The sequence below is a fragment of the Ornithorhynchus anatinus genome, chromosome 5, assembly GCF_004115215.2.
Source record: "Ornithorhynchus anatinus isolate Pmale09 chromosome 5, mOrnAna1.pri.v4, whole genome shotgun sequence".
Taxonomy (NCBI): Eukaryota; Metazoa; Chordata; class Mammalia; order Monotremata; family Ornithorhynchidae; genus Ornithorhynchus; species Ornithorhynchus anatinus.
Genome location: NC_041732.1, coordinates 36160050 through 36172135, shown reverse-complemented (window position 1 = coordinate 36172135; position 12086 = coordinate 36160050). Strand labels below are relative to the sequence as shown.

General features: G+C 42.1%; 1 protein-coding gene across 2 annotated transcripts in view; it reads right to left on the bottom strand.

The window, feature by feature from the left end:
• The window catches only part of UNC5D (unc-5 netrin receptor D), a 532332-nt gene that overhangs the window by 105205 nt on the left and 415041 nt on the right, over positions 1-12086 (bottom strand). For both annotated transcript variants that reach the window (XM_029066199.2, XM_029066200.2), the window contains exon 8: positions 261-293. In XM_029066199.2, the coding sequence (XP_028922032.1) occupies positions 261-293 (33 nt within the window). The remainder of the gene's footprint in view (positions 1-260; positions 294-12086) is intronic.

Here is a 12086-nt window from a genome sequence, read left to right as displayed (position 1 = left end):
AATGCAAGTGGAAGTTTCAGGTAACTTTTGACAGGAAATGGACTTCGAAGCAGACAAAAGCATCAATGTTCATAGAGAAGAAAATGTTACATTTCCCATATAAATCTACCAATCACTGAAATGTCCAAATCACAAAGGAATTGACTGCAAAGCCTGTGCCCTTCATACAACCTTCAATTCCATTTAGTTCCTAAACAAATACAACAGTAAGACAGAAAATATGAGAATAAATTATATTTTCAAGAGGAAAAACAACTTACTTTGGGGTTTTATTTCATGAAGAGGTTTTTTATCTGAAGGAAATAAAAAGAGAGAGAAGTTGCATTTAATAAAGTTACATTGATCAGATCCATTTTATCACTTTTTGTCTAGAACTATCAATGAAACATTTTCTCCTTGTTTTCTGGCAACATTATTTAGGCTGTCCATAATTTTTCTCTTTTTTAATCTTGATTTTCTGTCTCCCCCCCCCACAAAAAATCTTCCATGATGATTACTTCAGGCATTTCTCAGTAGGTTTGCAAGGGTTTCTCCTGGATACATTTTTAGGTATCAATTTGATCAGAGAAGTGGACTGGTGGGTGTCCTTTCAATATATCTCGGTATATATTATATGTATATATATGTATATTAATCAATATATATATATACATTATATATACTATGTATACAAGCGAAGAGGCACAAGCAAAGGATGCCATTTCACTGTATGATGATATAAGAGATAATGAATATTTAAAAGAATGCCACAGCAGTTTGTTATAATCACTAAAAGGAATAAATATTTGAAACAGTATATGCATATATATTCTTATTGGAATAAACAGTTTGTTTTTTTTTAATAATTTCTTTTTCACTGTTTCACCCTTCCACTGCTAATATTGACACTGCCTCTCACCATAGGAAATGCTGCCATTTTATGATTACCTCTCAGCAGGACACCCTGTTGGATCAGGGAGGTTGAAACAAAAGAGATGTAGTTTAGCATTTCAATGGGACAAGATATTTGGCATGCTGAGTTCCACTGCAAAGCCCAGCCCATGCTGGTTTGGTGTAACCTTTTAAATTACCTAAAAGTTTATTTTTTTAAGCTTATACCTCCTTTATTAAACTTTCCAGGTGGGGACAATTTTATTTCTGATTATACATGGAGTGATAAGGAACTTGTGAAGTCATCTACTGGAGTATAGCACTCTGATTCAAGGTAGAACTAGTAGATTAAAAAAAAACAAACCCGTTGTTTTATCCTGGATTTTTTAATAGACCTTGACCAAGTATCACATGAATGTAGGGTCTGAATGAATAAATTGTGACTGACTTCCCTTAAGGCATCAAAGATTTAGCCTCATTTTGTAAGACCTCTAGAAAGGTGTTGATTCAACCTCCCTGTGCAATAAATTCAAATGGCTTTATCTATTCTCTATACAAGATTATCTTTCTCCTCCGGGGAGAGATGAAGTATTCTCAACCCTGAGTTTTCCTTTGAGAAGCTTATTGATGGAGCCTGCTCTTGGAATGAGTGAATTTTACTTCCTGAAAGTTGGATTCCAATCCATCAGAGGATCATCTACCAACAAAATGCATTTCATCTTAATGTCTAGCAGAACCTTTATTTATATAATATATAAAGTCATTAGGCAACATTTAGCATGGCTGGTGAGATAGAGTCTCTTGGATTTGTCAAGGAAGAGGTCATTGGTGACCTTGGACAAGACTGTCACTTTAGAGTGATGAGATGAGCAGTGAGGTCAAGAATGTGAATGTGACAGATTAACAAAAGCTACACCATGCACCTTTTGAGTCCCCTGTAGTCAATCACTCATATTTACTGAGTGCTTACCGTGCGAAGATAACTGTACTTAGCACTTGGGAGAGTACAATAAAACAGAGTTGGGAGACACACTCCGTGCCCACAAGGAGCTTCCAGTCCTGATGGGGAGTTTACAGTCTAGAGGAGTTTAGAGTTTAGAGGATAGTCATTTCCTTGGATGACATAGTAGTCCCCTTCATGGGCGCTCAGCTAAATTGACTCCTGGGGACAGGCTCTAATTAATCAATCAATTAAATTTATTGAGTGCTTGTTGTGTGCACAGCACTGTACTAAGTGCTTGGGAGAGTACATTATAACAGAGCTGGTAAACACATTCCCTGCTCACAAGGAGTTTACAATCTAGAGGGGGAGATAGACATTTATATAAATAAATGCATTACGGAGCTGTACATTAGTGCTGTGTGGTGTGGGGGGTGTTAATAAAGGGTATAAATCCAAGTGCAAGAGCAATGTTGAAGGGAGAGGGTCTAGGGGATATCAGGGCTTAGTTGGGGAAGACCTCTTGAAGGAAATGTGATTTTAATAAGGCTTTGAAGATGGGAAGAGTGGTGGTCTCTCCGATATGAAGTGGGAGGGAGTTGCAGGGCATGGGCAAGAGGTCGGTGGCAAAATAAATGAGATCGAGGCCTTAACTCTCACAGGGAATTGGGTTGTGATTTAATAAAGTATTATTTCTTCATTCTAAATAAGCTGGTTGAGCTGCAACATGAGTGAACAAGGGACCTTGATTGGAACTATTGATGGGTGACATTCCAGGAATCCACAAGATCTACATGCCCAAGCCACAGGGCTTTGGGACAAACGTTGTTGTTTTCTTTTCCAGTGATTTATTTCAACCATTAGTCTCATAAACTAGCAAAGGGTCACTACTGTATATATGGCAGCTCTACTGTACAGAACTGGGCTCCATACAAGTTGGACCAGATTAGATCTCCAGTGAACCTGGGGTAATTCAAGTCCAAAGGGCCCCTAGGGCCAAAGAGGTCCTGCTTTCCTCTTTGGAACTGTTGTGTAATCCTTTCACTACACTTGTGCTCTGCCCCTTGCTTACTCTTCTCTTTCTGCCACTGGCAGGGGTGCTAAATATTCCAGGGACTGGTTAATGATAGGAATAGGAGGAGACAGGGTTGAGCATTGTTGGGATGATAACTGTGAATTCTCTTGATGACCGCAGAGAACCCTCCTAAGCGTGGTGGGGTAGTACAACTGTTCCTTTGGTCTAGTGACAAAAATGACCTTGCCTCTAAGTACCTGGGGCAACTGGCTCAGGGCAGTGCCTCCTCAGAAGCATTTCTGTGGCTGCTATCTTGAGTGTCTCACAGTTGGGCTGAAGCTATAAATGTTTAAAGTATTTCCATAGGGATTGTTTTACTCCTGAAAAGAAAGTCACACACCAGGAAGGGCCAGCTGGAAAAACACACATTGATGATGAGTAATTATGAATCAGTCATTTTATGCATATAGACTTTAGGAGGTGCCAATATTATTTTAAGTTGTCACTTTGTGGTGGTTTTTTTTGCTGTGCCTTCCGCCTCTATTTTTTGCCCTCTTCCCACTCTCTCTCTCTTTCTCTCTCCCTTGTGTTAGTTGCTCCCAAGCAAAGGTTTTTCACAGGAAGAGCTTTCTTAAGTAGCTGAGCTCTATATCGCTCCCAAACAACAAGTCCCTGATGTGTCTCTGACTCACTCAAGTGACCAGCGGCCAGCCACATAACCTCCTTTGGCCTGAGTTTCCTCAGCTGAAAAATGGAGATAACGACATAGACTTTTGATAATGGGGAGGCTGTGATACTGAGTTAGCTAATGCACTTTGAAGATGAAAAAGCTATGAACCAAAACTGCTAAGTAGGAGTATGGCAAGGGCAGAGTGACCTTCTGTGATTTCCCTTCTTTTTCAGCATCATTTGGCCTATGCCTGTTGTCTACTTTCCCCCAGTAGTTATGAAACACATATTCATAGCCAGGAGCACATGTCCTCAGCCTTTCTGCTCTTCCAGTGGCCATATGTGGTCAAACGTGTTAATACAGTAAGCAAACGTCATCCTGTCCTTGGATGTACCGAGTCGATGAGAAGGAAATGAGGCTTCTTGGAAGTCAAAATGTATGGATTGGAAAATTACCTTTCAGTGCTTTTTGGCTTTATTTGAAAGCTGCCATCTGGATTTTTTAATGTTTTGTAGGGCTTCTAGGCAATGTCACCAATGTAGTTTTAAGATCTTCAATCAATCAGTATTGAGTACTTACGGTGTTCAGGGCACTGTTGTCCTATCTTGCACAATATTCTTGCCTAATAATATGTTGGCAAAGAGCTATTAAACCAAATTGAAAATATTCCCCCGAAGAGGAATTCCTGATATGATATTCCTTCCTAATCAACTCTCTTGACCTATAGTCAATAAGACCAGTCAACTGACAGTACTCACTGAGCACATAAAGCATACAGAGCACTGTCTACTATGTATGTCAGAGAGTACCATAGAGTATGCAACATGATCCCTGACCTGAAGAAGTTTATTATTTAATAAGACTGACATTTTCAAATCAAGGTATACTCCTAATTATAGCCCACCCTCATGGTACATAAACTTAGAGGTGCAACCATTAGGGTTTGTTATTTTACCCCAAGCTACAGTCACCGAATCATATTTTAGAGTCCCCTAAGGGTATTTTTTACCTAGGGATACAGCAGTTTTGGTTTGACACCTTAGCATTCCAATGCAACATTACAAGATGACAAAACAGATGAAGTACCTAATTTTTTCTCCACCAACAACTGCAATTTTGGGATATGTTAATATGTGCTCAAGCTTTGCCAAAATGCACGATTCTACCAAGGCCTTTGGGTAGCATGCGATGGCAAATTAGGGAATGGTCTTCCAATCTCACAAACCTGTCTGGATATAGTACAATGCAGTACTGGAAGAAATGGTTATGCAAGTCCTCATATGTGCAAGCACACAGTATTGAGCACCACAACTTAAACATGAGGTTCTGACTAACAAGCCCCACATTATAAAAGAATTGGTAATAAGTCTAGGATATGTTAAATATATAAAGATAAGTGCTAAGGGCAACTATTGGGTGGATAAACTCGGAAGATGGAGTTTAATTGGAAAAAGTCTCTGAAGGGTGTTTGTGGAAGAGACTGCATTTTGAGGAGGACTTTGAAGATGTGGACAGGTATTGTCTGGAAGATTTGAAAAAGTAGGAGGTTCCAGACAGGGGAAAGAGCACGAGCAAGGGGTTGGAGGTAGGAGAGTTGAGAATTAAGTATGGGGCATAGATGAGTTCAAGAAAAATGAGGAAGGGGGGTATGTGTTGGGTTGTGGTGGGAGCTGGTAAGAGGGAAAGAGTTGATGAAGTTGCTGATGGAGGTATTAAACCACTACCTTGATGTCTGGACATTAGTTACTGGAGAGTTACGAGTCACTAGGCTTATGATTTCACTTTTCAAGCACCAGGTTGAACCATTTTCCAATTAAATTCAGCTAAAAGTACTTGTTTTCATGACAGCAAGGGTACTTAGCACTCCTAAATCACGAACTACAAAAATTATTATTCATTCAAGGATTTATACTTCACTTCGTAGGTTATCCAAGGTCTTTGCATTTCCTTCTTTTCCTCATGCTCTTTGGGCACGACTGCACTGGCCATATGTTTTCAAAAGGAATTTTCCTGCAGAAAATTCCATTTTTTAAAAAAATCTTTCCAAGGAAATCAATCTACATGATGTACTTATCACTTACTTTATACAGGGGAATGTTGAAACTAACCAAATATGAACATTAGACTGGCTAGTTGATCAGTAGTAACTCCTTTTCCACATTCAGAGTCAATTACAGAAACACTGAAGAAACACATTCACCTAATCACACTGTCACCGGCCACCTGTCAATCTGTAACCAAATGCTGTTAGTTCAACCTCCACATCATCACTAAAATTTACCCTTTCCTCTCTATCCAAACTGCTACTTAGGTGATCCCAGCACTTAGCCTTTTCTCCTTGATTTCTGCATCAGCCTCCTTAGTGATCCCCTGTCTTTCCCCACTCCAGTCCATATTTTACTCTGTTGCCAGAATCATTTTTCTGCAAAATCATTCAGTCCATGTTTCCCCACTCCTCAAGAACCTCCACTGGTTACCCATCTACCTCTGCATCAAACAGCAACTTCTTACCATAGGCTCTCAAGCATTCAATCACCTTGCCCCCTCCTACCTTACCTCCCCTATTCCTATTATAACCCAGCCCACACATTTTGCTTCTCTAATGCCAACCTGCTCAGTGAACCTCAATCTTGTCCATTTTACAGCGACCTAGTTTCCACCTGCATAATCAGACTGTCACCATATCCTATCAGTTTTGCCTCCATAACATCTATAGAATCTGTCCCCTGCACCTCAGCTTCTCCCTGTCTCACAAGCCCATAACCTTGGGGTTATCTTGACTCAACTCCCTCATGCAACCCACATATTCAATCTGTCACTAAAACCTGTCAGTTCAACCTTCACAACATTGCTAAAATCTGCCCTTTCCTCTCCATCCAAACTGTTACCACATTGATCCAGGCACTTATATATAGCCTTGACTACTGCATTAGCCTCCTCACTGACCTTCCGGTCACCTGTATCTCCCCACTCCAGTCTAGACTTTACTCTGCTGCCTGGATCAGTTTTCTAAAAAACAAACAAAAAAAACCCAAACAACCCCATTCAGTTCACATCTCCTAAATCCTCACAAACCTCCAATGGTTGTCCATCCATTTTTACATCTAACAGAAAATCCTTACCACCAGTTTTAGGTGCTCAATCAACTCTCCCACTCCAATCTTACTGTGCTCATTATCCTATTATTTACCAACGCACATGCTTTGTTCCTCTAATTTCAATTTACTCATTGTACCTTGATGTTGACTGTCTTGCTGCTGACCCCTGGCCTGCATCATCCCTTTGGCCAGGAAATCCCTCTCCAATCAATCAATCAATTGTATCGATTAAGCACTTACTGTGCACAGAGCACTATATTAAATGTTTGCAAGTGGAAAGAGCCCGGGCTTGGAGTCATAGGTCATGGGTTCAAATCCCGGCTTTGCCACTTGTCAGCTGTGTGACTGTGGGCAAGTCACTTCACTTCTCTGTGCCTCAGTTACCTCATCTGTATAATGGGGATTAACTGTGAGCCTTACGTGGGACAACCTGATTACCTGTATCTCTCCCAGCGCTTATCACAGTACTCTGCACATAGTAAGCGCTTAACAAATACCAACATTATTATTATTATTATTAATTGTGGTATTTGTTAAGTGCTTACTATGTGCCAGGCACTGTAGTAGGTGCTGGGGTGGAAACAAGCAAATTGGGTTATACTCAGTCCCTGTCCCATGTGGGGCTTACAGTCTCAATCCTCATTTTACCAAGACAGTAACAGATCAGGCCCAGGAAGTGAAGTGACTTTCTCAAGGTCACACAGCAGACAAGTGGTGGAGCCAGGAACAGAACTCATGACCTTCTAACAGGCGCCCATGCTCTATCCCCTACACCATGCTGCTTCTCCAATATAACAGATTTGGTAGATATGTTCCTTGCCCATACGAAGCTTACAGTTTAGAGGCTACCATTCTTTCCCAGTTGGAACCCAAATGGCAGAAATGAGAACGTGAGAGTGACATTGAACAATCTATCAATAAGACGAAACTCCTAATAATAGCTGTAGTAATCAATCATTCATGCTTACTTAGCACTTACTATGCGCTGAGCACTTTACTGAGTTATTAGGAGAGTACAATATTTGCTAAATGATTACTGTTCCCCAAGCACAGTTTGAAATGCAGGGGGTTTATAGCAATATGAGCAGATCAGAAACATACTACATGGGGCTCACATTCTAAACTCCATATATATAAACTTCATTTTGATGAAAAAAGCCCCAAGTGATTAAGAAGGCAAGTAACAGAGCTGGGATTAAAATCCATGTCTCCTGATCCTCAGGCCTATGCTCTTTCCACTAGGTTATGTTGCTTTCTCCCTGCATGTAGTTGCTCTATAAATCCCAGGACCGAGAGTCATGTATCACACTTCATGGGAGATATCATCATTCCATATTTCTATGAATAAATTAGCTGATGTCGAGTCCTTTAAAAGTCATCAAAGTCTATAGGAAATTCCAGGTCCCTGCAAATCTGCCCTTTTTGACATTGGCAACAGCATCCCACTCCAATCCACCTGACAATTTAACAAGAATGACTAGTGCAGATTTCGTTGTCCAGTCTGAGTTGTTTTTGTAAGTTAATTTAGGAGGTTGCACACTAATATTCAGACATGGCTTTGGTGCACTTGATAAATATGATGGATTGACTGATTGATGGGAACCTTTCAATATGCAACAAGCTGAGAGCATCTTAAATCATAAGAAATACAGGACAGTTCTGATTTGCAAGATAAGTTCTAAAAACTGCCTTCCCTTCTGTATTTGGTTGTTTATAGTAGTTTCGTTCTATAAGAGCCTGCCCTGGAATTTTTCTTTAGAGACTCTATTTTGTTCCACCAATTGCTATTAATTTGCATGATCCTGGATTAGTTTCATTCTTGCCTTTTCATTCCCAGATGGCACAGACTCCAACAGATCTAGCATTCTTTTTTTAAAAATGTAATCTAAGTCTAAGGAGAAGAGGAAAGGAGTAAATGAAGTTTTTAAAGATTTCTTTCAAGGTTCTCTGATTGGGAATGTCTACACTGGAGAAATTGCTGAGCTTCTCTGGTAGTAATTGGGTAATTAGTGCAATTCTGGGCCTGGAAGGCAAAAGCATTAGCCTGATTTGGACCGAGATGCTTACTGATGCCTAAAACCCAGCTCTCGTCATCTACCACCTCAGACTTCATCAGGGTCCCATCCTGCTGATTGAAAGAACTCAGGAGTGTCCTGCAAGTAGATGATTCAGGGACGTGCACTTGACAGAGAAGCAGGGTGGCTTAGAGAAGCAGCATGGCTTAGTGAATAGATCATGGGCCTGGGAGTCAGAAGGACCTGGGTTCTAAACCCAGCTCTGCCACATATCTTTTGAAAGAGCTTGGGAAAATCATTTCACTTCTCTGGGCCTCAGTCATCTCATCTGTAAAATGGGGATTAAGAATATGAGCACCATGTGGGACAGGGGCTGTGTCCAGCCGGATGAATTTGTATCTATTCCAGCATTTAAATCGTGCTTAACAAGCACTATAAGTGTAATTATTACTTATTATGACACTGATCTCTTTTTTTAAATGGTACTTGTTAAGTGTTTACTATGTGCCTAGCACTTTACTAAATGCTGGGGCAGATAAAAGCTAATCAGGTTGGACACAGTCCCTTTCCCACATGGGGCTCAAAGTCTAAATCAGAGGGAGGAGGACTGAATCCCCATTTTGCAGATGAGGAAACTGAGCCATAGAAAGGTTAAATGACTTGTCCAATGTCACCCGTGCCCAGGTCCTTTTCACTAAGCCACCAGTTTCCCACACTGAACTTTCAGAGCTGCCAATGTCTAAAAGTTGTGTACGCTTGTGGTGAAATCCATCACAGTTCTATGCCTTTCAAACTGCAGAAACAACCGTCTTTACCGAATTACCCTGAATTTGCCATACAGGTCCTTTGGTACAGGCATGTCCTTAATATATTTAATTCCCTAATAGAAATGCAATTCTTTTTCTCTACCATCAATTTTGGCATAAATACTTTTTAAGTAGCTGCTTGCACACTGGTAAGAAACAAACTATGAAAACTAACCATTTCCTAAGCAGGACACAGCAAAGAACTAATCAATTGAAGTCATTAAAATATGACACTAAATTCAATACTTAAGAATCCTCAAAGGGAGGGGTGGATGAAGATCTTCATTGTAACTTGGTATCACCTTGACTTGCAAGGGCTCTGTTGGCTCATGTAGCTTTCTCCAAACATTGCCCCACATAACTGCATTTGCACTTTACATAATGTTGCCCAAACCTCAAATCTGCCACTTGCTTGCCAATGCTACTATTAGGTTTGTATAGGAAGAAGACAAAATGTGCAGAGCCCAGCTTTCAGACTCACCCAAAAGGTAGCGGATTGGGCAAGGCACTTAAATATTTTGACAATTACCACATCAGCCTCCTTGATGGCCCCTCTTCCTCCCTCCCCAATCCATACTTCACTCCACTCTCCAAATCTCCATTTACACTCACTCTCCATTTCTCCATTACACTCTCCATATACACTCCATTTACACTCCATTTACACTCTCCATTTACACTCACTCCCTCGGTGAACTCATCCGCTCTCACGGCTTTGACTACCATCTCTACGCTGATGACACTCAGATCTACATCTCCGCCCCGTCCTCTCCCCCTCCCTTCAGGCTCGCATCTCCTCCTGCCTCCGGGACGTCTCCACCTGGATGTCGGCCCGCCACCTAAAACTCAACATGAGCAAGACTGAGCTCCTCATCTTCCCTCCCAAGCCCGGTCCGCTCCCAGACTTCTCCGTCACCGTGGATGGCACGACCATCCTTCCCGTCCCGCAGGCCCGCAATATCGGTGTCATCCTTGACTCGTCCCTCTCGTTCACCCCACACATCCTATCCGTTACCAAGACCTGCCGGTTTCACCTCTACAATATCGCCAAGATCCGCCCTTCCTCTCCACCCAAACGGCTACCTTACTATTACGGGCTCTCGTTATATCCCGGCTAGACTACTGTGTCAGCCTTCTCTCTGACCTCCCTTCCTCCTCTCTCGCCCCGCTCCGGTCTATTCTTCACTCCGCTGCCCGGCTCATCTTCCTGCAGAAACGATCTGGGCATGTCACTCCCCTTCTTAAACAACTCCAGTGGTTGCCTATCGACCTCCGCTCCAAACAAAAACTCCTCACTCTAGGCTTCAAGGCTCTCCATCACCTTGCCCCTTCCTACCTCTCCTCCCTTCTCTCTTTCTACCGCCCACCCCGCACGCTCCGCTCCTCTGCCGCCCACCTCCTCGCCGTCCCTCGGTCTCGCCTATCCCGCCGTCGACCCCTGGGTCACGTCCTCCCGCGGTCCTGGAACGCCCTCCCTCCTCACCTCCGCCAAACTGATTCTCTTTCCCTCTTCAAAACCTTACTTAAAAATCACCTCCTCCAAGAGGCGTTCCCAGACTGAGCTCCTCTTCCCCCTCTACTCCCTCTGCCATCCCCCCTTTACCTCTCCGCAGCTAAAGCCTCATTTCCCCTTTTCCCTCTGCTCCTCCACCTCTCCCTTCCCATCCCCACAGCACTGTACTCGTCCGCTCAACTGTATATATTTTCGTTACCCTATTTATTTTGTTAATGAATTGTACATCGCCTTGATTCTATTTAGTTGCCATTGTTTTTACGAGATGGTCTTCCCCTTGACGCTGTTTAGTGCCATTGTTCTTGTCTGTCCGTCTCCCCCGATTAGACTGTAAGCCCGTCAAAAGGCAGGGACTGTCTCTATCTGTTGCCGACTTGTTCATCCCAAGCGCTTAGTACAGTGCTCTGCACATAGTAAGCGCTCAATAAATACTATTGAATGAATGAAATCATGTCTAAAACATCACTTTGCACACATACCCTGCTTCTCAAAAATCATTTTCTCTTTCTTCATAATAATGGTGTCCTATTCCCCTCTGCATTAGGCAGACACTCTTGACCACTGACTTTAAAGGCAATAGCTCTCTCCCTCCTAATTTCTACTACCCAGCATGCATGCTTTATTCTCTCAAGTCAATAAATATACTGTGTCTTGTCTTTGACTCTGCCACTTCCCATCTCTTACTCTTGCTCTCAGTCTTACCTGATGGTCCCTCCCCTTCACATCTTACAGATAAAATGCTCTCTCCATTTTCAATGCCCTACTATCACATCTCCTCCAGGAAACCTTCCCTGATAAATCTCTCTTCTCTCCACCCTCTATTCCTCCCAACTCTTTCTACAACACTTCTGCATCCCTAAGGGATTGGGTACTCACACGCCACCTGAAAGCATGTTATTGCTTCCTCCTATCTATAATGTATTTAGAATCTATTTCACACCACTCAGCCCCCATTAGATTGAAATCCCTTGAGGGCAGGAATCACGTTTACTACTACTGTGTTCTTCCAAGCACTTAGTACAGCATTTTGTGCAGCAACCTCATCTGTAAAATGGGATTAATTCCTATGCTCTCTTACTTAGCCTGTGAGTCCCATGTGGGACAGGGACTGGGTCCACTTTAATAATCTTGTATGTATCCCAGTGCTTGGACTAGTAAG